Here is a 25,029-nt window from a genome sequence, read left to right on the forward strand (position 1 = left end):
TCCTTGGTGGAATAGGGAATTTCTGTATCCTAATCCATGCTCTGTATTGTTGCCTTAGTTCTTCCCCACTGGAATGAACAAGCCTCTCAGCTCCTGGGGAAAAAAACCCAAAACCTAAAAATAAATAAGGGAAGAAACATTGAACTTCTGGGGAAATGCGGAAAGCAGTTCAAGTCCCGAGTGAATTTGGAATGGTCTTCCTTTTATTCTGCAAATGAAACCAGATTCCTTTATTGCCTTTTGTATTTCTTCTATACCAGGAGTGGCAGGAAGTGAGAGGAGGTTTTAAATGAATAGAGTGGTGCAAGGCATGGTGCAAATGGGAGCCTAAATGAGAGAAAAACTATCAAAAGACTCTGCCCAGACATAGTTCTCCTGCGACCTGTTGAAAAACAAGCACCTGAAGGTTCAGGATTTCCCCTGAACATTCACCCCAACTATGAATGCAATGCCTCTGAGCATCTTGCTTAAGAAATGTATCTGAACATTTCTGTTTTTATCCAGAAATGTATCTGCTGCCTAGTCTGTGAAAGACAAATTTCTAGGAGGTTTTGTTTTTCCAACTATTGACATTAGTTAGAGGTTTCCCCAGATGCTCTTGTGTTTTGAAGTCCTTCCTTGGCATACGAGGAAGAGCTCAGAGATTGGCTTCTGCCCTGGCTGGAACAGACAATTTTGGAAGTTCATGGAGGTAGCTTATACTTGTCCATACTACCCATCTGCATAAGGATTTTGTAAATGGTGAGACTGGGTGCTGGTCATTTGAACAGGTCGTTGCTTTTGTCAATGTAGCGTATAAGATATCCACTGGATGAGGCTACCAACTCATCTGTGTTATAAATATCTCAATGACCTGATAACACTGAAAGGAGCACATGTAGACAAGGGAATATACTCTTATGGTATGAATTGCAGCAAGAAGATTTAGGTTAGACATCAGGAAAAAAACCCTTTTTAATGGGAAGGATAGTTAAGCGCTGGAATAGACTGCCCACGGAGACCATGGGCTCTCTGTGAGTGTAAGGACAGGTTAGACAAACATCTGCCACAAATGGCTGTTACAAGCCTTAGCTTCCCTTAGGAGGAGGGAAAAGCCTCTGCCAAGAATTAGTTTCAGGGAACTAATATGAGACACCTTTCATTAAAGATGCACATTAACATACTGCAGAGCATGTTTATTCTGGCTGCATTATACCATGGTTAAGGCAATTTGCCAGCCTGCTGGAAGGCTTTCAGAGGGCTCCTACTTATTTTTCCCTTGCGTAGGCAATCTTACCTTTTGTCTGCATGGGATAGCTTATATACTTAGGCAAACCAATAGCATATACAATTGACTTTTTGTTCTACAATAGTTCTCCCTTTCTCTGCAAATGTATTGGACTTCTACTTCCAACAGCTTGTTATCCAAAGTAGGATCTTACATTTAAGGTAAAAGTTAGCTGCTCCCCTCCCTCAACATCTCCTAATTCATTCCCAAACCAAACTGACTTTTCTTTCTTCATAAGATCAGATGAGGTACAGACAGAGCAAGGGCAAGTTAAGGCAAAATCCTGGCTTTTATGAGCCCTGTCCTGGCATACAGGAACATACTTAGGGATTGGACAATATGATTAGAAAGGCGGCTTTAAAGATCTCTAGCATCCTTACTTTTGCTGATGCTGTGACCCTCTAGGGCTCCTAGTGGGAGTTTGGATGACTAGACTCTGATCGGAGAACGCCCAGTGGGTCTTGAAACTGCGGGGTGACAAATATGTTGGATGCCTGGAATGGTTTATTTTTCCACTTTTTGCTGAAGCAAGCACCGAGCAAAACCTAAGTAATAACCGTTCACAAGCTGTTAATACCAAATACCCTGAGACTTCAGCAGTGCCTTGCTCTGCTCCGCACAGCTTGGCAGGTTATATTCTTTAAGAGTAGGCATCATTACCTGGACAAATCTGTGACATTTAATTCTGTTGTGGGTAACCTCTGTCCCCACAGTGAATTACTCCTTCCCTCTCATGGCAGGTTATGTAGCATATGATGCACATTTGTATTTTCTTTCTCTCGCATGGTGTCCATCCTCTGCACATGCGGTGATTCTTATTATCCTTTACTGTCCTTGCCCACATTTTGCTTAAACCCGCTCTTCTTAAACTACACGCATGCACATTTGACCCTTGCACGCATAAGCATGTAAAGAAGTCTGCCCCCTCTTAATTCACAAAGCTTTTCTGGCTTTCCTTGTTTGTATCTGCACATATATGCAGATATACGGCTTGCCTGATTGTTCAGTTTAGCAATCAAATATCATATTGCTGTGTATTCTTGAGAAACTCCATAGGTAATTTGAAAATTTAGGTCAGAACATTCCCTTACATCCTGTTTTGCTCCCTTTTTGGATTATTTACAATGTTTTTATTTGGATAATAAGGAAAGGACACGTACTACTCTATTTACAGGTTAGGTGCTTCAGCATGCAGGAGGCTGTGGCAAGACTGTCATTGTTACCCTAATTTCATAATGTTATCCGTGTAGTACAACACTGTGAAACATGCCTGGCACACAGCCTTATGAACTCGCCTTTCTGTCCCAGAGAACTTCTGGGTAATTACGAGTTGGGTTTGCCTATCTGATCTAATTTATCACTTAGGGGTTTATATCATGCCTATTACTGTGATATCTAAGTGCTGCTGAGGTACTGCAAGATGTCTCTTTCATCAACCACTTATATCTATGATAAGTTAATGGTACTGAGCTGAAGTCTGGGCTGTTCTGTGCAGCATCTTAATCACTGGTCCCTACTGAGCCCCATATGTGCAGTTATTCTGCTCGTCTGGTGGCTTCACTGAACGGTTTTGGGGATTTGAACTCAGTTACCTGAGGGCTAAAGTTACACTCCAGAAATCTCTGTCTCAGATGATGATAAATTGACCTGCTTGGTCAATGAGTGGGAAGTCCAGGGCTAAGCAGACTCTGGGTGAGCATGTGAGTATATGCTCTTTATTCGCTCAGAAATGCACTCTCCACATCCAGGTACAGACCATCTGCTGCCCTAGACAGCACTACATGTCTTTTGCGGACAAGAGGAGCCACCAGTTCCTGGGGCTCCCAGTCTGCCAGCTTTCACCTGCTGCTCTAAGTGTATTTAAAAATTGAAACAGCTCTTCCCTGTCCACTTAAGTAACAACAACAAAAAAAAAACCACAAACAAAAAAAAAAAACCCACAAAAAGAAAACAGAGAGAAAAAGAAGAAAAATAGCTGTGCACCCTACTTGCTGGTCCAAGCAGTATGATTCCATGAATGGAGGGAACATTAGGGGCAGACTCTCCTTGGCATTTTGTGCCAACTGCTTGTTGTAGGGGCCCTTGGGAAGCTAAGATCCGGTGCCTGGCCACTTCACCCCCTTCTTACAAAACCTGGCCCTCACTGGGATGCTGTGTTCACACTGCAGGGATAGATGGGGAGGCTCTTGTCTCTGGGTGATTTCTTCTGCCTTTCTTCTCCCTCCACAAACCCCTAGAGTGTATTTTTCTTTCATGGCCAGATGAAGCATTTGTTTGTTTGTTTTGAAGGTGACAAGTATTTTATGTGAATTCTAGCTGCTCTGAAATGCCAAACCCCAGCTGGTCTTTGAGTTTCACAGAATAACCGCTGACACTTAATGAGCCTCTAATAAGTGCTTCTCCCTCCCGTCCGGTCATTTAAATAAATAAATGACTGAAATTTGGGGGTGGTGGGAGGGGTGTTGGATTGCAGTGGAATGAAGCTTTTCTGTTTACCCACCAAGCAGGTACACCAATAAAAGCAGTCGTGCAAGCTTCCCACACACCCACACTGCTTCTGCCATCAAGTCAACATGCTTCAGCTTTGGCCTGGAGGGCTTTCTTTGAGGAGCATTTTGAGGATTGTGCAGGAAAGTTCTTTCTAAAGCCCAGTTAGGTTCCTGCCCTCTCAGCTTCAGCTGCCAGCCAAGGTGCTAATTAGTGTCGACTGTGATGGGGGGATATTGAGAACAAAGGCAAGACTTTGATAGTTCAAAGCATAGTTGATGTTCAGGTTTTTTTTTTTCCTGGATTTTTTGCAAGGAGTGGTCTACCATGGGCAGTGGGTGTGCTACATGTATTTTCCCTTCAGGGGCTGCAGTGGCTTCCAAACAACTATAACTTGTGGCCGTAGGTATAAGGCAACTGAGTCTCATCCCCCTTTTCTGGCCGCTGAAGATATGATTTCTGTTTGCTTAAGAAATGGAAAATGAAAAGATGTAAAATTGCAATATATCCTTACAGAAAAATGGCAAGATTAAAAAATCATAGGTGCTCTTGGATTTTACTTTTCATATGTCAGAAACACAGAGCAATTCCTTGTTTCCAGCTAAGGTATGTAACCAAGTCATTGTGAAAGGACAAGAGCAGGTATTTCCATAAGGCCCTAGCAGGAGATAGCAAGAACTGCTCTTAACAGGCATCTCTGTCTATGTTCTTTCTTCTCCTGAAAGGAGAAGAACCGTCCTGAAAATGCAGAATAACTTCCTCTTCAGTTGCCTGTCTCTTGGAAGAACTCAGTCCTGACTAGGAATGGGCAACCTTTTTCCAGAAAAAGGAGTTATTTCTGAACAAAATCAAGTTTGGCTAAAATTATTCTGTTTGATGAATTTCACTAAAAATAAATGAAGACAAAATTTTGAAAAAATAAAGAAGTTTTGTTTTGACTTTTTCAAGTGAAGTATTTAAATTTCTCTGTATCAAAATCACATTTGTTTCAACATTTGTATATATTTTTCCTCTATTTTAAGCAGGAACTCCCCCCATTTTTTATTGTGGCTAGTAGGCTGAAGTCTACGTTTCCGGAGACAACAAGCTCTGTTCATGTTGTTTGGATGAGAAAGTTGAAAGACGTCATGTCTGTTTGACCATGGTGATGGCATCCCCCTGGTCATCCACTCACTCTCCCAAAGGGTGAGACCATTGCAGAGATGAGCCAACCCAGATATCTTTCTTGTTCTCCACTTCCCCCTGGTATGAATCCACTTACTCGGAGACTTCTCCCCAGAAATGTCCTCATCTTACATAAACTGTGAGCTTGGGTACTCGAGAGTGGTCCTTCTGCCCAGGCCTGCAGGAGCTGTGCCTGATGAAGAGGGATGGGGCAGCTAGAAGGTTATCTTCTGTGGTTTGTGTCTCCACAGGTAGGGAAATGGAAGGAAAAAAAGTTACAGATGAAGTATTACGTGTGGCCACGCTTTGAGCTGTATCCTGACTCTGAGGAACGCGAGGATGATCACCTGAGTATTGTGACCTTGGAAGAGGCACCATTCGTCATTGTGGAGAATGTGGACCCCCTAAGTGGCACCTGCATGAGGAACACGGTCCCTTGCCAAAAACGCATAGTGACTGAGTATGCACCACTGGGTTTTTCTCCTCCTGTTGGGCTCTCCCCTCTCAGCAAAATGTAGACAATCTGTTGGACCAATACCATCACACCCTGGTTAATCCTTTTTAGAAAAGTCACCTCTTCTTGCCCAGCCTGGCCTATGTCCGTTCATGACTAATCCCTTTGGGATAATCATTGTAGTGTGTCCCTTCACCCTCCAGCACAGGTAGCACAAGTGAAATTCTCCACATTATATTGTGGGAGGGGGAGTACATACTGACAACAGAAGGGTACTAAGGGAGTTTTCCCAGGTCTTTTAACCCATTATTGTTGTGATGGTTCAGGAACAAAACCGATGAGGAGCCAGACTACATGAAGAAATGTTGCAAGGGGTTCTGCATTGACATCCTCAAGAAAATCTCGAAGTCTGTCAAGTTCACCTATGACCTCTACTTGGTGACTAATGGCAAGCATGGGAAAAAGATCAATGGGACGTGGAATGGAATGATTGGAGAGGTCAGCAGCAAAGGGAGAGTATGGTGGGCTTCATCCTTGGGCTGGGTGACATGGGTCAGATTTGGTCTGCCATCATCACTGGGTTCCCTTCCAGGGCAGGGACAGAAGTGACTCTATAGAAATGACTGGCCTGGATTCTTTCTGGGCACTGGATGAATTAATCTGCTCTGACACTCTGACCATGACTAACTTTCATTCTCGATGATTAATTATTATTCTACATAGTGTCGCGAATTTGGCCTTGACAGTCAAAGAAAGAGGGTTATATCTGTGCACCAAGGAGGCTGCAGCCTAGATTACACTTAGATCATATATAAGATGCATAAGGAATAAAATAAGACTTTGCAGTGTTAGAGGGAGGAGAAAGCAAGGACAGAAAAATGAGATAAGACGTCTTCTCAGCAGATGATGTGTTTATCCTAAGACCTCTGCGGATTTATTTTTTATACACATACTAGCTTTGAGGGGAAGATTAATGTCTATAGATTTCCTGAAAGAAGAAGGTGTCCTGATGAAAGATTAGAAAGGAGAGATGAGAGAAACAATACAGGGAATGGGATTACAGGAGTAAAAGGAATGCGTGGAAAGGCAGGAAGGTAAGAAGGGGCTTGGCTGTGGTGCTTGAGAGGTGCCTTGATTCTGTGTGTGATCTCTTCCTTTCCTTCCTCCAGGTCGTCACCAAGCGGGCCTATATGGCTGTGGGATCCCTCACCATTAATGAGGAGCGTTCAGAAGTGGTGGATTTCTCTGTGCCCTTCATTGAGACAGGAATCAGTGTCATGGTGTCACGTAGCAATGGAACTGTCTCACCTTCTGCCTTCTTAGGTATCGTTTTAAGCTAAAATTAAAACTTCACCCAGTGTTCATCAAAAATTAGGTGAAGGTTGCTTGTCATTCTTAGCCTGAAAGTCCCTTTTTGGAAGTACCTATGGGACAGGTATATAAAAATAAACTACAAATGAACATTAACATATCTACAATAAGCCAGTGTTCCCATTGCTACAGGAACGGAATAGCTGAAAAAACTACTGTCATTATGGTTGAACCTCAGAAATTTGGAGATGCCCTTTGGCTCAAGAGCATCTTGAAAGTTGGATGCTTGTCTGAAACTCTGCCAGTTCAGCTTGATTTTCCACACTCTCTCCAGATGGTGCTGGAGGACTTCCTGGGAACAATCTTTTATCAATGCATTTTATTTTATCAATGCGTTCCGCCGTGGCTGCATGTGGTTCCAGATGGAGCCATGTGTCACAGATGTAACAGTAAGAAGGAATGCAGTCATTACAGAGACAGAAACTACACTTCTCCCAGTTCAAGAAGTTTTTCAGACTCAGATCAAAGGCTTTGTTGTAACTTCTGTTTTTCCCCATCCCAGTTTACCCCACACCCTCACAGGGGTGCTCTGGAGAGCAAAGGAGGTGAGGGAGGGGTGAGGTGGTATATCAGGTCTTTCACCATGGTTTTCTTTTCCTCTCCAGAGCCTTTCAGTGCTGACGTATGGGTGATGATGTTTGTGATGCTGCTTATTATCTCTGCGGTGGCTGTCTTCGTTTTTGAGTACTTCAGCCCTGTGGGCTATAATCGGTGCCTTGCTGATGGCAGAGGTAAGGGGAGCCCCTCCTTGCCATGATCCTCTCTCACTTCCAATCCCAGCTCTTTTGTCAGGATGTTTCCTTTGCCTTGAACGTGATACAGATCAAGCCCACTCTGAGCGCTGCATTCAGACTAAAGAGGGCAGGGATGGAGGCAGGAAAAAGGCTCTCAAGAGACCAGATGCATATAATGGATAATTTGCTTGGCTCAGGAGATGGAGCTGTGTTGCCTTTCATCTCTAAAGCACGCACCAGCTCCAACTCGTTTCTCATTGAGACAAAATGGGTCCTGGTAGCCTGTGCTGGCAGTGCCTGCAGTGCTGCACTCCCTGAAGCAATCAGAGGGCCCAGTGCTGTCAATCCATCCTTCAGTGCTATGTCTCTCCAGAGAGCAAGCCGCTTTGCCGGCCTCCCAGCATAGTGCTATGTCCTTCACACACCACATCTGTCACCTGCGCCTGCCGCTCTGCTGCTTGGGTCTCTGACTTGCTAAGGACAACTGAGAAAGTGGGAAGCTCATTTTCCTGGGAGTGGCTCTTGCAAGGCCAGCAGGAAAGACGGGAACAAGTGAGTGACCCATCTTTGTGGTTCTGATCTTCAGGACACAGCCCAATAAGTTAAAGAGAGGATGGACAGACAGCCTAAGAGACAGCCTTTTTTGCTTTATTGGCATGAAGACAATTAGCAAGTTGAGCCTTCTGTTGTCTCTATATCTTCACCCCCTGATGAATCAGCTCTTCAAACCTTTCTGGGTTTATTGGTCCATTCAGAGTAGTGGGAGAGTGACACTTACTGGAAAATAGACTTATTTGCTCCCCAGTCTAGAGCTTTGGGTGAATTTATGCCACAAAATTAGAGATGAGTAAAAAAAAAAGCGTTAATGAGTATGCAGGCAGAACCACATCTATGAGGAAGTGGAGAACTCTCTTAACGTGGAGCTGTGGAGGGCCTCTGTGGCAACTGATCGTAACCACATGGATCTGTGAACACAAGTAAATGTTGCTAAACCTGTGAGTCTCTTGAGAGATATTAATACAGATGTGGAACTGGAAGCAGTTCTTAGTGCAGGTGTGCAGTTGTGCAGTTATTAAGTTAGCTGAACTTGCAAGTGTCAATGTTTTGGAGTAATTATGAACAGTACTGCATGATCAGGCAGATGTTATCCCTGACAGATATAACATGAAAATGTAGAAATCTGATGCAGAGACTGCAATGCTTGTTTGGTAATAAATGCTCTGGCTAATGTTACTTTGGCTGCACTTGAACTAGTCTACGATAGTAGACCCTGCCTCCCACACTTGCATTTTCTCTTTACAGACACTGAGATTTCTCTCCAGGGTCAGGTGGGCATGCCCTGATCTAGCCCCTAAATGATGTTGGGTTGTTGTTGGGGCACTCAAAGCTGGAGAGCTCAGAAGCATTCTGGGTCCCTGGTTTGCATTGGAGCTCCCATTGCTGTCTTGGTTTGTGGCTGACAAAGTAGCTGCGAAAGCACATGGGGTGATCCGTGGAGAGAGGAAGGCTTTAGGAGGGAACTTCTCAGTATTTCCTTACTCCTTACAGTTCCCACGGATAATTTGCAGGCCTTGCACTTGTGTGTCTTAGGGCACATTGGGTGGAGAGGGATATAAACTGCCATTCTAGCACGTAAAAAAGACTGCCAAACCATGTTTCTTACAGCAACTTTGTGTCCTTGGCATCTAGAGGCTCCAGTTTTGCCAGATGATGATTCTGCTTTGAACTTGGCATGCAGTTCCTAGGGTGCAAAATGAGCCCCTTGCACCTTTCAGTTGTATTTGGAGTGACATCGTTAGTGTTTTCAGATGATCTATGCAATTCCCTGCTTAGGGGTTTGGAGAGGAGTGTCAAAACTTTCTTCCCTTTTGTTCCTCTGCTAGAGCCAACCTTAACCACAGGCAGCAGCACTAGGCATCAGTCAGCCTACCCAAGGGAGGAGATAAAACAGAGGATGATAACCCAAAAGGCTGTACAGCCAGGTTGGCACCATTGGAAAAGTGACAGACCCTTGAACTGTGCCAGAGGGCTGTAATCCTAAGAGGGTCTTCAAGGTGTCTGAAGCAGGATCCTTGGAGTAATTGCATCTGCAGTCTCCCTGACAGCTCCTCTTGTTCCTCAAGTTTAGCAAATTTTGGTTTGGGTTCCCACTAATGGAACTAGCATATGCCAGCGATATGAGACTGCTGGGAGACAGGCAGGATTGCACAAGTTTTCAGGCCTAGTGCTTCATAAGCACATATGGCTTTTGGGGTATGAGTAAGCTTCTATGCTGAGAAGTGAAGAAGGGGAAAATAGCAGCTTTAAAAAGACATGGATCTGCTCCTGGACTGTCTGGGGCAGAGCTGTCTGGTTTTCCTGATATAGACCAGAGTATATGCTGCTGTTTTGTTCCTAAGACACAGAACATGGGGAGAGGGAGCTGTGTTCTTCTCTGGCTTGTGTGTCTTCAACAGACTAGGTAATGAAACCCTTTTGCAGAGGTATTTGTAGAGCCCTGTTATTTCAGATGGTGCTCTTCCTTGCAAAGTACAGTGAAGGCCATGTTCTGCACGATTGTATGCTTGGAGTTCAGGGACAACATCACTGTTGAATAGTTAGAAATGAGGATAGAAATTTTCTGAGCAAACTATTTTTGGTGACAAGACTTGAATCGAAATGGAATGTTTGGGCTTTTAGATACTCCGGTTAGATACAAAAAAAGCCTTGTATAGGGTTTCAGCAGAAATATTTGAGACAGAATATATATGGAAGCCTGAGGACATTTGAAAAAAATAATTTTTCAGGGTTGCACTTTGCCGAGATATGGTATCATGAACATGGGGGACCACAGCTGTGGACATTCATCTCACATGTAGGAATAGATACTGCTCTTAACTCTGAAGACAAGATGCATATGTGAATAGAAATGCAGACCACTTACTCTGAGATGCTTACTGTGGGATCATGTTTCTCAATCACTCTAGAGCCAGGAGGTCCCTCTTTCACCATTGGCAAAGCTATCTGGTTGCTGTGGGGGCTGGTGTTCAACAACTCTGTGCCAGTGCAGAATCCCAAGGGTACCACTAGCAAGATCATGGTGTCGGTGTGGGCCTTCTTCGCTGTCATCTTTCTGGCCAGCTATACTGCCAACTTGGCTGCCTTCATGATCCAAGAGGAATACGTGGACCAGGTGTCTGGCTTGAGCGACAAAAAGGTAATGGATCCACCCCAACCCCCAAAGCAGCCTTTTCCATAGTAAAGGCTGCTCTACCCATTCTTCTTTGCTTTCAGTGGGAAAAGTTCAGGTTTTTTCAAAGTCATATCGTAGCTTTAGTCCCTAGTTTAAGCAGCACAACTGCTTTTTGTTCAGTTGCATTTGTAAAAGTTTTAAGTCCTTCAGGAATGAATTAGAAACAGAACTGAACTGTGCGTGCTTGCATGATCCCAAACCACACCTTGATTGTCAGCAAGAAATGAATTAATGGAGCTTTGGAAATGGTGTGTATAATGGCGGTAACCTGTTTTTTCAGGATGAAATAATTTGTCTGTGCAGGAACGCTGGCCATTAGGCAAGAAAATATGATCTGTTAGTTTACTCTGGGGACAAGTTCTGCCCACGGGGGTAAATCAGCATGGCTTTGATGGTTTACTGTTGCTTGCATTTGAAGTTCTACTGCAATTTTTTCGAGGCCTTTGGAAGCTTAGCACAAGAAATTGTTTCCTGTTCAGAGTGTATTTCACTGCCTTGTTTACCTGCACTGCATTTGCTTTTGCTGGGCTCTGCACACTAAGAATTTTGAGGAGATTGCTCATGCATGCAGGGTAGCACTGTCTGGTTCATGAGAGTCTGAAGTTTTGAAAACTGCTTTATTTTTGTTTTGTGATGAAGTTACTCACAAGGAATGGAGTGTTGTGAGGCTCAATTACCCATGGTGATTTTGTTACTCAATCACTGGAACTGCTTAGGGGATCATGCCATTGTAGGGCAACCAAATAGCAATAGGTCACACACACTGCTATCAGGGATAGCAGCAAGAAGAGGACTGCAGTGTAGTTTGCTGCTGCTGGATTAGTTATAGATCCTGTCTCTTGTGTTCCCCATGATAGTCTAGAAATAAATTGTGGCCAGGCCCCCTCTGTATACAGTGTCCTGTGCAGCAGGCTGGAAATTCTGTGGTGGATTAATTTTTAAGAAGTTTTTCCCCCCTTTTGTTGTTTTTTCCTGGAATGAAATATGACACAGAATAGCACAATCTGTGCAGAAGTGCTCCTGTTATTTGTTTTAATTTCAACATCAATTTGTTTCACACTGTCTCCACATTTGCAGTGTGCTGTGTTGAGGAGGGGGTGGAGGGGAGGATGCTTTTCTGCCAGGTGGAGGATGTTGCGGAGACTCCTTACAAGCTGTGGACTCCTTCAAACTAAAAGGCGCTGTTCAAAACCAGCCAGCCCTGTCAGTGCTAACGTTAGTTTGTCATCATTAGGTTTTCAGCTGGCTGAGGTAAATGAGATAGTTCATACCTGTGATCTATTGTTTCAGGCTGTGCCTAGGCTCATGGAGAGAGCCATGCTTTCATTCACATGTTTTTCAAGACATTCTTCATACCTGCACAGATATGTGCATGAAAAATCAATTGGAAGTGATAACTCCTGGAGCTTCACAGAGCCTTTGGATACAGGTCTCTGGGCGTATTTTAGTTGATTTCACTGTAGGGCTGCCTGTCTGTATTGGATTGAGCTCATTTTGCTCTACTTTGCCAACATACCTGTGTTTGCTTTTGCTATCCTAAAGCATATGTGCTTTGTTACTTGGGAAGAGAAAGGCCACAGTACATACTCAGATTGTTGCAGTATGCCTCAAATACAGCTGCTAGTGCAATTACAACATTTGGATAAAATTATGATCTACCAGAGCATCTGGAATCAGATGAAAATTGGCTGGTAAAAACTGAAGGCCAGCTGCTGCCTCTGGAGAATAAAGACAGGTGGGAATGTCTCCATCCAAAAGATGAGAGTGAGCAAGCTTGATCTACTGGGCTCATGGATTTCTACTCTCTGAACCTGCAGAGGACTCTGCAGAATTTGAGAACAGCCATCCAAGCATCTGTTGCGCTGCTTCAAGATGCCCTGGTCTGAGAGGAATTCAATCTGCTGAATTCCCTCTTTCCTTCTTCCAAAGGCTGCATACTGCTTGCAGGTCACTCACCCCCTCAATGTGCTGCTTGGCTGGGATGCAAGGGGCAGCCACGTGCAGGGGAGATGGAGGTATGCTGTGCTCTTCCTCCCTTTTCCTGCCTCCTTAAATTAGCTGGTTCAGACTTTCAAAGGAGGCAGTCACTGACCAATACCAGGTGGCTAAGAGGAATAACTATAGCTTCCAGTCTCTTTTGTCTCCAATCTGTGATCTGGTGTCCACAGCAGAAGTGAGGCAGATCAACCTCCTGGCCTGCTACATCAGCTGGTAAAGGCAGCTGTGTGCAGCATAACGAGTCAGCAGAGGATGTAATCCAACCCGGCAGGCAAAGGGCTAGTTATTTTAAGGGATATTGTTCTTACTTTCCTAGACCCAGATCTGCTTGCAAATGTCTATGTAGCGTGACGGTACCTGAGGAAGGTGTCCCACTGGCACTGTACAGCAGCCAAAATGCCAAATGCACTTACAAAATCTGTTGCTGTGCCTGGCTGGGGAATGCTTGTCAAGGTCAGGCTGGCTACACCCTGTGACAGGCACCCTGAGGGTCTCCTTGAACCCTCTTCCTTGGGCCTTGCCTGGGAAGAGCCACTCAGAGAGGTGCCTACAGCTGCTGACCTGCCGCTTCCCCAGAAAAACAGACTGAAACGCTCCAGCTGTCTAAAAGCTTGGATGGTGTCTTGGCTGTGCCCCAGCATTTGCTTGCTAATGATATGCAAGACAGTGACTAACATCATGTCCCCGCTGTGCTGTGTGGTTGCTTGAGCAGGCCTATTTGAGCTGGGCTGGAGCAGATACCTCTGTGCCAGGCTAGTATGTTGGACTGAGGGTGGCTGGAGGCTCCCTGTATCGAGCTTAGTGACCTCCGCCACTCACTTTCTGGCCCAGGTGATGCTCACCCTGCTGAGTGCCACCCCTCTTTGTGCTCAGCTGGCCCAAAATTGGTGCAAGAGCTGACCCAGGAACCCACCTCACATGCTTGTTAATTCACCTATCTTAACCCTTGCAGCTGCTAAATCATACATCAAGCTGTGGCTCTTAACGCTGGTGCAGCCGCAGGCAGTTTGAGGGAGGAGAAACCCACTCCTCCCTGGGAACAGCACTGGCCCCGTGAGTCCCGCAGGCAAAGAGCTGCTCTGACAGCATCTCCCAGGCCCCTGTGCTCACGGTGTGACGATCCGCTCTCCTCCTGCACAGAAGACAAAACAGCACCTGCCTCCTTTGCCAGTCCACCTCGTGCAGTGAAGTGGCTGGATGTGGTCCTGGCAGGACCTGTGCTGGCTGGGTCAGCTCCCCAGCCAGAGCTCTGCCCCTGGACAGCAGTACCGGTGAGCCCAACCGGAGCATCCTTGCCTGCGCTGCCAGGCTGCATGTGTCTGGGATCCATGTGGGGCCTGCTATGGCCCCAACCCCCTGCCAAAGCCCTGCTGGTAAGACGGCCTGTCACAGAGTACTGCAGTTGGCTCCTGGGTCTGGATTTCATCTGACCGTAATGAGGAGATATAACCCAATTTCCAATAACGGGAGAGCTTCAGACACATTAGAGAAACAAGTGCCTGCGGTATTTTGGTCTAACGAAGGCAATAAATACAGGAGAGGTTATATAAAATGAACTAATGTGTGAAATAATCTAATAGCTATATGTAATTTCCATTCATATACAGTAGTAATAGAATAAAAGTGAATGTGGACAGCCAGCAGGGCATTTAAATAAAATAATTTAGAATGCAGTAGGTTAATAATAAAACAAATAGTATCTATGCCTATAAATTAGTTGGAAATGCCAAAGAAGCTAACAAAGTATCAAAATGGTAATTTTGTAATTGACATAAATAGGAGAGAAATGGATTTCTGCATGCCTGCGAATTAATATAGATTACTGAAATTTCACACGTATTTGATTTATTTGCTTTTTAAGATGTTAATGAAATGTTGTGACAAAGGACCTGTTTCTATGCAGCATAGGTCAGCTATTTTTTTTTTAATAAATATGCTTTTTTTTTTTCAAAAAATTAAGTTTTGGAGTTAAAACTGGCCAATAGTTTTACTGAAAATAAATCTGGGGAGAGTGTAAGAAGGCAGAAGGAAATTCTGGTGTTTGCCAAAGTAGCTCAATTTAGTATACTAGAAACAAATATATTTTTTTTATATTTCTGACATGTATTTTTGACTTGCCATTAAAAAAAAAAGGAAAATAAAGATTTTTTTCCTGTAACAAAGGAAAGGAACAGAAGGAGATAATTGGAAGACAAAACAACACATATTATTCTGAGGTGAATGAAACATTTCAGGTTGATGCAAAGCAAAAGTCTCACTGAAAAATCTTCTGTATTTCTGCAGTAATAGATGCTTGGCCATGAAACTGTAAAATGAATTATTTCCTACATTGTACTCTGTGGCACATTAAATCTAAATTATACAAGGATCCCAGATATGTAGAACACTTCAGCATGTGCTTAACTTTGCGCTCATGAGTGACGACATTAAAGTCAATGGGCTATTATTCACATGACTGAAGTTAAATGCTTTTCTGAACTTGCAGATTTTGTACAACAAATACCTGCTCTGGAGAAGTCTAGGAAAAAAGCAAAGTGGGTATATCTGTCAGCTGGAAATTTTCCAAGGGGACCAAAACTGGGGGTCAATCTTTTACCTTGTAAGGTCTGTAAGAGGAAGATTGTCTAACCGGACGGCTTGGAGGCAGTACAAACCTTCCACAGGATTGCACATTTACTATCAATGGACATTTGTGGTGCTTTCACACATTTCTGCATGATGTAAAGGAAGTTTTACGTGGTGGTGTCCGAAAGCAGAAAATATGCAGTCCTTTCAACAGCAGTATGATTTTTATTGTCAGGAGACTTCTGTGGTGATATGAGTTAGCTAGACAGAAGCAAGACCATGCCACTTCTGACTCTGTCCTCTTGTGATAAATCAGAACCTTTTTTAAAATGCATAGAGTCCAATGCACCTCACTTCATGAAAAACCAAAAAAATAGAGAAGTTCTCAACCCCCCAAACCTTACGTCATGGGATAGAGTTGAATATATTTCCACAGCACTTCTCTGGGGTTACAGCTTCCTGTAAATAAGTTGAACTGTGTTCAGTCTTTTTCTAAAATATGACATTTATATATAACATTCGTGGTACCAACTAATGCTTAATATAGCAAACACTGGTTCATACTGAAGTGTAGAAAACCCATAGCTCTGATAATCTGAAATTTTATGCCTTAAAATCTGATGATTTCTCTGTACTTCTTTGTAGATCATCAGTTACTGTAGTACGAAGTATTTACAAATACTGTATAGTGCAGTTTATATCTGTGTAATTACACACTATGCTAAAGTCTTCATATTAATAAATTGCTATTAAAATAGCTACAGCATATCATATGTTAGTAATAGATCTTTATAACTGGTGACTTACATTTATTGTGTACATAAATATGATCTCACATAATTTTTTTACAGTTTTAGATGGGTACATTTATCGTCGATTTAGTCATTCTGCACTCTTCAGATTGGCATGATTTTTATGCTTTCTGAGATCCTTGGAACAAACTTCTGTGCCTGTGTGCTAAAAAGTGATTCAGTAGTTTTAAGGCTATAAATCTTTAAAGTTAGTGGGTTTTGAAGCATGCTTCTTCTCCCCCCACTTCAGTCCTACTTTCTTTGTCATTCTCCCTCTTTATTTAAGCTCAGCACTCTGTAGTGCAGAGCGGTGAGGAGGCTACAGTATGCTTTTGCCTTGACTCAGTCTCCTAGGATTCTCTCTTTTCTGTAGATCTGCAGGGATTTCATGGCAGTAAAAACTTGTAATGGGACTCTTCAGGATTAGTGCCAGTTAAAATGCAGTTTAGTCAGGAACTTAAGCAGGTAAGATACAAGGGGAGGGGATACTCAAAGTCATACCGTAGGCTTAATTAATCGTTGCTGGAAAGGGAGAAACACAATCCCTTGGGCTTTAGTGGCAGTACGGATGGGAGTCACTGAATGAGGAATGTCAGCTGTAGAGACACAGCACGGTCCTGAGCTGGCAGCTTTTGCATTCCCCCTGCCATGCTGTCCTGGCCTTTCCCAGGCCTCGGCCACCACTGACTCTTCCTTCTCATCTTCCTTTCAGCCGTCTCTTGGAGACATTTTGGAGGCTCTGGGCAAATTTGGTCGCTTCTGTGCTAATTGTTTGGCAGCCTGGAAGAAGTTGTCTTTGGAGAGTTACGTAAGGGGGGGAAGAAGGAGGGGAACCAAGGGTTGTCCTGCTTCTCATGTCAGTGTAAGTCAGTGGAGAGGGAAGCAATGAATATTTTTATTTATTATTTATATGTTGCCATAAATGTTCTTGGCAGTCTGCAGTCAAATAAAAGACAATGGCCCTGCCACCAGGATTTGGCAGCCTGAGAGATGAGAGCTGGCCTCCTTCATCTAATGATCAGGGCTGAATTGCTGGTGGGGAGGGAACGGGAGGATGAGATCCACAGGATTAAAAAAATACAACAGTGTCCCCCACACACACTTTCATTGCTTATGCCTAGCAACCGTGACATTTGAAGTTATATGTACATACACATACTTGATAAATATTTGCCAGGTTGTATCTTCCCAGACATTTTTATTTCACCTGGTGGAAACGAGCCCTGCTTTGCCCAGGCCTCTGGCTGTTCAAAGTCAAACTTCCCCTGATGTTTTGTGGCCAAGCAAGCTTGCTTGCTTCAGGTGTACTGGCTCCAGTGCCCCATGACTCAAGAGGGAGCGATACGGCTTTCAGTCCTCTGCTGCTGTCCACTTACAGATGGCAGGCAGCTTTCTGCAGAAGGCTAAAGGAAGGCATTATGTCCCACCTCTGGGATGGTGCTTGGATGCCCCAGCTGCCCTGCCTCGAGTGCCCTACTTTTTCTTTGCCTCCTTGCCTACAAAGGTGCTTAAGAAATTGCACTAATATGATGACTAGGAATTTCTCATTATTTGGATGAAAACTCTGGCCCCAGTGAAGTCTTTGGAAGGTTTGCCAGACTTGCACAGGGTTTCATCCTACTGCCCAGTGTCCACATACAACATGCTGAAGCAGGCTGGCTACTATTAGTGCTTAGAAGATAGGAGCCTCTGACTCGCCTTTCTTAGTGAGAATGGGTGAAAAATGGAATTACTTCCCCACCAAACAACATCCTTTGAATTTTTCAGTGTTTCATAATTTGTTAACCAGCTGTCTCACATGCAAACAAAGGAGATTTCAAACTCCTCTGTACTTAGCTTTCACCTCTCTTCTCAAGGTCTTTCTCATCAGTTAATTTTCTCCCTCTGAATGAACATCTACACTTCTAATAATATTAACATGAGTGTGCTAACTGGCATCTTTCTGCCTCACAAATTTCTATTTTGTGCTTGCCTGGGATTATTCAGTAGGTGCCTTTTGCTCCATTGTGTTTAGCTTCCAAGGAAGCTGACTTCCAAAGGTGGAATACATGACATGATTTGATGCTGGGATAAACAGATGATCTCCAATCTCTACATACATGCAAACAAAAGTTTAGTGTTCTGTAGCTAAGATCCCATAGCCCACTTAATTGCAACAGATATGACTATGCTCCTGTGATACCGCACCCGCTAGTATTAGACCTGTGCAAGGAGCTTTCATCTCTGACTGGTGAAGCTCAGTGATTCCACTACAGATGTTGTTCTCTGGTCAAGTTTGAGGGACACCTGACAATGTGACTGACTGGAAGCATATAGCCTGCCAAATGTGTCCTGAGGAAGTTTTAAAGCCTTAGTGTTGCCTTTTGAGTGGAGAAGCTGTACAGAGTCTGCATAATGCTCGCGCACTTGGCAAACCCAGTAGACATCTGGTTTGTTGGTGGTGGGTGGACTTTGTCTATATGGATGGTCTGATCCTGGAGTGGCCCCACAGGCCTTGTGTATCCATAATGCCTAGGACAGCAGAAAGGCAGTGTGGTCCCAGCATGCGCATATAGGTCTGGCTATGGAAGATGTAGGATCCCTGGAACATCGTCTGTTCGGGGCAACGCTGCACTGCCCAAGGTTTGCAGTCTTCTTCATGTAGCGATCCAACTTGCAGAAAGGCTGCACAGTCCTACTGTGTGCATTGCTCTGGCAATAACTGCATGTGATGGCAGCTTCTTCCACCAATTGGATCTCTGATTTCATCTCAGTTATTTTACAAGGGCAACTATTTTTAAAGTTGCTATATTTGAACTCCTTTTTTTTGCTTTCACCTGCCCCCTTCCATTGTCCCTAGGTTGCTCTGTTCCCTTCCCTGACCCACACATGTCCGTATTTCACCACCAGATATTCATAGACATTTTTCTTCTTGTTTGTGCATCTGACCCACCCTACATCTTCCTTTAAAAATTACTTAAATTGTTTGCCAACTTTGCTGCAGTCAGGTGCGCTGATAACTCCTTTCTTAGACTTATCTAATGAAATTCATGGGTGAAAGCACTATGCAAAACAAGACCAGAGAATTTGAAACATCACTTGCTATTGAATAATAAGAGAAACCACAAAGTCAAAGTCTGAGGGAGCACAAGATATTTTTATGCCCTCCCAAAACTGACTTATATTGAATTTGATGCTGATAATTCCTTTTGGTTTTGTTTTGTTTTGTTCTGTTTTTTGGGGATTTTTTTTCTGTCTATAAATCAAGGCATGTATTGTTTGACTGGTTAAGACAAGAAACTGGGATTTTGCCACTGCAATCTTAGGGCTGATTTCTGCAACTGGGCCCAACGATCAGGAAGAGTTGATATTGTGACTGGATTCTGAGCTGTGAGGAGCACCAGCTGCTGCTGAGGAGGTGGAGGGTGATATTGTGAGGGAATGCAGAAGAAGAGAGGAAATCAGAGCTAAGGTAAAAGGAGGGTCTGAAAACTTGTAGTCACTTGGAAATGGCTGTGAGTTCCACCTTGGGAATAAAAAATGTCTGTATTGTCAAAACTATGTGACTGTGCAGAGGGGAGAGGGATGCTTTAGGAATGAAACTTGAGAAGTATCTGTACAAGAGATTCATGAGTAACAGAGGAATGAGCAGCACAGTCTCTTTAGTCTGCTCTCCTCAGATTAGTGTACTAGTGCTATGAATTAGGTTTGTAGCATGATTTTCTGCCTACGCTGTTGGGCTGGAACACTGCTAGCTGGGATGCTGTTGTAGCAATGTAAAAGTGCCCTGCACCACCAAATTGATAGAGCATGCTCTATGCTGTGAATCTGTAGAGCACTTTCTCTACCAGAACAGGTAATGGGGTACAGCTGTGTGGATGTGCCTATGTGCACAATCAAGCTGGATAAAGAAAAGGATACTGTAAAAGCCCTGAAGATTGTGCTGACAGTGATGACTGACATTCCAGAAACAAACAGGCCACAACCTGAATGCAGATCAGGACAGAGTTGCAGCTTTGAAGAACTTGCAAGCTGCAGATGACAAGACTGAAGGACAGAGGGAAAGGATATAACATAGAGAGGCCCTGAGAAGAGTAATAATGAGCATTAACTCTCACTAGCAGTGTGTTTATTGTCTTGCTGAGAGTTTTTTTAGTGTAATGTTCTCTCAGTATCTTGGGGTCCTGATCAGATTGTTCTTGGTACAGTGGAGGTGGAGAGCATGTCCACCAACCAAAGGCAAGTCAAGGAAAGACCTGCTGGATACAGCCAAAGGACAGCAGCAAGAATGGTTGGAGGTCTAGGTAATACAGCTTGCAAAGAAAGACTGAGGAAACTAGGCGTCCTTAGCCCCAATGCAAGAACATGAAGAAGAAACATCTCAACCGTCTTCAAAAGCTTAAAATGTACCTTCAGAGAAGAAGAGACTATTCTGATTTCCCTGTCCATGGTGAAGATAACAGAAAATATTGTAGCAGGATTGCAGCAGGAAGGCTTTAGTTCAGACACTTGGAAGAACTTTCAAATAGTAATCCCCTGGCATAGGTTGTCCAGGGACTGGGGAAGTCTCCAGCACCAGCCATCTTCCACAGCAGGCTTAATGAAGAGCCGTCAGGAACAGTGTTGTCTAGGAGAGACCTACTGGAGAGAGAGGGGCGGAGCAGACATCTTCTCAGGGCCGTATCCAGGTGTGTGATTCTGTGGCATTTCTCATGGTGCAGCTTGGGGGACAAAATGACATATTTTGTGGGTATGAAAAGGACAAGACTCCTCTCTTTTGGAGTCATCCTTTAGCTGCAAAGGAGTTCATTTCCTGGCTGAAACAGAGGATACAGAAGCAAGGCAGCTAGGGCAAGACATGTTGCTGTGGACATGTGTAGTCTATCAAGACTCAGGTGTAGGCATAGAGCTACTTCCGCACTAGACCTGAAAACCACTGACCAATCCTTTAATTTTTAATGAGTTCTGGATGAAGATTCTGTGCAAACAGCCTGACTGGATTCTCAAGCAATGAAGAAAGGTGCAAGCTAACTGCAGTGACATGCAGCTGAACCGGAGCAAGAGGGGACAGTCAAGGATCTTTGGGCAATGCAGAGAGGTTGTGCTAAAATTATGCACTCGATCATGGACTTTGCTTTTCTAGCCTGATGTCACTAAATCTTATGTTGCAGCTTACTAATGAATGCCATGTTGCCAGCCTGTGCCACAACAGATATCTGCTGCTTGTTTGTCTGCCAAAGAGCAAGCAGAGTGCTGCTTATAGGTGTCTGCCCAAAAGGTTGTGACTGATGCCCTGATGGGCAAGTTGAAGAGAGTGGTGGGCACTTTGGGCTGGCTGCTACCCAGTGTGGCTGTACTCTTGGTGGGAGAAGCTGTCCTGAGGGCCGAAAGATCCGGTGGCTAGATTCAGTTGGGCAAATGTGGATGCGTAGAACCAATTTAGGTGCACTGGAGTATCTAAAATACCCTCAGGTGGCTGGCAAAGCTGAAGGGGCCATGAGAGACCTGCTCCCAGGGCGAAATTCCGTGGGGCGTCTCAGCTTGGCGCTTCATACTTGGGCGAAAGAACTGAACCCAGTGTATCTAACATGGGATTAAGCTCTTTTAGACTAGTAGCTAACAAAAGAGCTGAACCTGGGGACCTTGTTTTGATGAGTCAGAGCTGTGGATCTTTCTGTGGTAGAAGATTTAAACTGAGGTTCTGGGCCTTACAAAGTGGAAGGAGCCCTCCCAGAGATGCTGTGTAAGGGTAAGGCACTACACACACACACACACACACGCACGCACGCACGCGCGCGCACACACACACACACACACACACACTCTTACACCAAGTTTTGTGAGCTCATTATGTTATCCAGCAGGGGATTTTTTATTTAAGCAGTGTAAAAGTAGATTGACTGATAAAAAAGAGCCTTGTGAGAGCTTGCTGAGTTTGGGAAACTGCTTTCAATGCTATTGGCAAGCACTTTATAGTGTAAACAGGGCCTGCATCAGGCAGATAAATAAGTGCAGATGCGCTTTTCTGTAGGAATCATTTGGTGATAGACAATATATTGAAAAAAATTCTCATCAAATTAATTGTGGCCAATTAGACATAACCCCTTCCCCTCATCCCTGAATCCCCTCCAGTTGTGGCTGCCTGAATGGGAAGAGCTTCTATCACCTGTTTCATTATGCAGATTGATATTCGAACATCTGAGAACAATGCTGTTTTCTGCACGGCACGGCTCCAAATTGCTAATGAAACAGCTCTGCCAGACAAGTCACTTAAACCCGCTCTCGCTGCTGCTGCCGACAGCTCTCATGGCGAGTTGCAGGGGGGAGCAGGAAAGGGGCTCTCCACTCTGAATGTGCTAATAGCCCCCAGCCTGTGTGTTTATCACTCTCCAGAGCAGGAAGATTTCTGCTCTCCGAGAGGTTACTTTCCCAAAGCTGTGGTCTGATTTGGACTTCATGCTTCTTGATTTCAATTTGTGGAGTGAGGGGTTGAAGAGGTGGGCAGCTGCTGCGCTCTGAACACAGGCATCTCATGTCCCAGAGCCACCCCAGCCCTTCAGGCAGGCTTGGTGTCTGCTTCCCAGCCCCATCTCTAGCATCCATCTCCCCTCCCACATTTGATGTGAAGCCAGCTCTGTAAGGGATCTGCTCTCGTGTGAGAACATGTCACATCACCTTGGGTAAAAGGGGAGCATCTTGCGACAGAGTCCCCATGGTGAGTGAGTGGGAGGCTGCAGGTGGGGAACGCCTCTGCCTGGGGCTCTTTGGGTGCAGGGCTGCAGCTGAGCCCTGTGGGTTCCCTCCTGGGCATTCACCCCTCGAGGTAGATAGAGCTGGGCAGTGGGACAGGGCTTCTGCGGTAGGGAGGTGTGAGGTGGGACTCCTACAAGTGTGGACCCTGTAAGGCTCCATTTGCCACTCCCTGTGACTCTCTGCAGATGGGTTTGCTCAGCAACCGGTGCAGATTCATATCTTCCCCATCCCTGTTATCACCACATTTTTTTGCCAGGCCCTCACAGGGCTCCTTTTTGCAGATGCGTGGGGTAAAGTAGTTGTGACTTAGGGCTCTGGCAGGAGAAACATTTACATGAAATGATGGGAAAGCTCTCTCATTAATCTAAATTCTGACCCTTTCTGTCAATATCTGCAGTTAATTCCTTTGTCAATATTTACTGAGGCATTGAGATTACTTCCACACAGGCTCCCTCCGTGTAATGGCCCCTGCATTATGTCTTAGCTCCTGTCTCATGTCTCTCAGACTCCTTCTAGACCAGTCTGCCAAAGTGCTCTGCTTCCCTGGGGATGACACTTCTGAACCAGGTCCACTCTCCCAGCTCTTGGGAGAAGCCAAACAAGTGATTTTCCTGCTTATGGATCTTTTTCAGTTGCTCCACACAAATTCTCCCACTGCGTTGCCAGGAGAGGACACACTCCTTCCGCATCTGTCCCATATGTTTTCTGGGAAGGGTTATATGTCTTCTTGCTCCTTCAGTATGAGCTCTGTGGGGCAGAAATGAGGTCAGAAAGACGCAGAAGTTTTTGGCTCTGGAGAGCTCTTTGGAGATCCCTCCATCCCTGGACTGAGCTGTGCCCACCTACTGCCAAGCAGCAAACAAGGTGATTTTTCAACTGCTGTCTCCTACCAGGAAGCTGCACACATGTACCACTATTACTTCTCAAATGTGGAGAAGCTAGCTGCTTATCTCTTGATCCATGGACTGTGGAGTCTTCTGGGCATCAATTGCTTTCAGCTTTGCAAACACCAGACCGGATGGCTGGGGATGTGTGGTCCTCTTAGGCATTCAAGCTAAAGATCTCTGGTGTGGGTCCCATGTGGATCCTTTGAGACTGTTTCCTTTCTTGTTGTCCACCAGGCTACGGTTGCAGTGTGTGTGCGCATGTGGGTTTGTGGAGAATAATTTGCATTTGCAGATCTGTTCTGACTGAGGAATGATCAGGGGGTAAGGGATGGTGAGTGAATGCAGAATATGTGGTTTTGTAGAAGCCATTAGCCTGGCTTCCTTCTCTAGAAACATACTTTTCCAGCTGCCAAAAACAGTTATTTCCTTCAAGAGGAATGTTTTAATTTATTTATTGATTTCTGAGGAGGTTAAAAATTAAAAATGGAGCCTTTCACCTCTGGCTTCTAAGATGGGCCCTGGAACACAGCGGGGACAAAGAACTGGGGGTCATTTCAGAACTGGGGTCATTTTGCTTATCACAGCCCTGCCTAACTCCATAATTCATCTTACTCCAGTTCAGAGATACAGTGATTGAAGCAGACAAAGCTAGAGATTATATCACTGGGATTGGAGGCTGGAGGTATAAAACGGATGTTGGATGGGGCCTCTTTTTCTCTTAACACTTTTTGGGCCCAGAGAGGGGCTCCCGTAGCTGCCGCCCCTCCAAAGGGCATGCTGAAGCTGAGGTCACACCAATGTTGGTCGGGCCTGCCTGCTGCTTGCCCTGCTGACTTTACTCTGTTGGAGGGCTCTGTGGGGATGGAGGGTCCCCCGTCTGCTCTCTAGGCTGGGTTCTGCAGCAGGTTGCCCACTTCGCAAACTCCTGTTCTAGCATGTCAGGGGAGAGACTGTGTTCCTTTGCACCTGCTATGGCAATGCCCTTCTCATGATGGGTCCCCTAAGCTGCTGCTATAATCAGCTTGGTAAAAACGAATAATTTTAGCATGCTGCAGTGATTTTTCTCCCATCAAAGTTTGCTTTCATTATAGATTTTGATGGCTATGCATTTGTCTTCTTCCCTATGGGGTGTGTCAAGTTTCCAAGAGCCACCTTACTGCATGTTTTATGCCATGTGATGCCTCTTTTTTGGGTGATGTGCCAACCTCTGTTTCAAAAAACAGCCCTGATGTTTTCTACTGGCTTAAAGCAGTAGGGCATGTGTTCTCTTTCACACACTGCTATGCATACACACATCCTTACATGTAAGTAAGGGCATCTTGTCAACCAAACTAGAGGGATGATTCC

General features: G+C 44.7%; 1 protein-coding gene across 4 annotated transcripts in view; it reads left to right on the forward strand.

Annotated features, from left to right (window-relative positions):
- GRIN2B (glutamate ionotropic receptor NMDA type subunit 2B) overlaps positions 1–25,029 on the forward strand; it is a 211,213-nt gene that overhangs the window by 174,443 nt on the left and 11,741 nt on the right. For all 4 annotated transcript variants that reach the window (XM_075428941.1, XM_075428942.1, XM_075428943.1 and 1 more), the window contains 5 exons: positions 5,170–5,378; positions 5,699–5,870; positions 6,542–6,695; positions 7,349–7,474; positions 10,444–10,673. In XM_075428941.1, the coding sequence (XP_075285056.1) occupies positions 5,170–5,378; positions 5,699–5,870; positions 6,542–6,695; positions 7,349–7,474; positions 10,444–10,673 (891 nt within the window). The remainder of the gene's footprint in view (positions 1–5,169; positions 5,379–5,698; positions 5,871–6,541; positions 6,696–7,348; positions 7,475–10,443; positions 10,674–25,029) is intronic.

The sequence above is a fragment of the Opisthocomus hoazin genome, chromosome 8 (assembly GCF_030867145.1).
Source record: "Opisthocomus hoazin isolate bOpiHoa1 chromosome 8, bOpiHoa1.hap1, whole genome shotgun sequence".
Lineage (NCBI taxonomy): Eukaryota > Metazoa > Chordata > Aves > Opisthocomiformes > Opisthocomidae > Opisthocomus > Opisthocomus hoazin.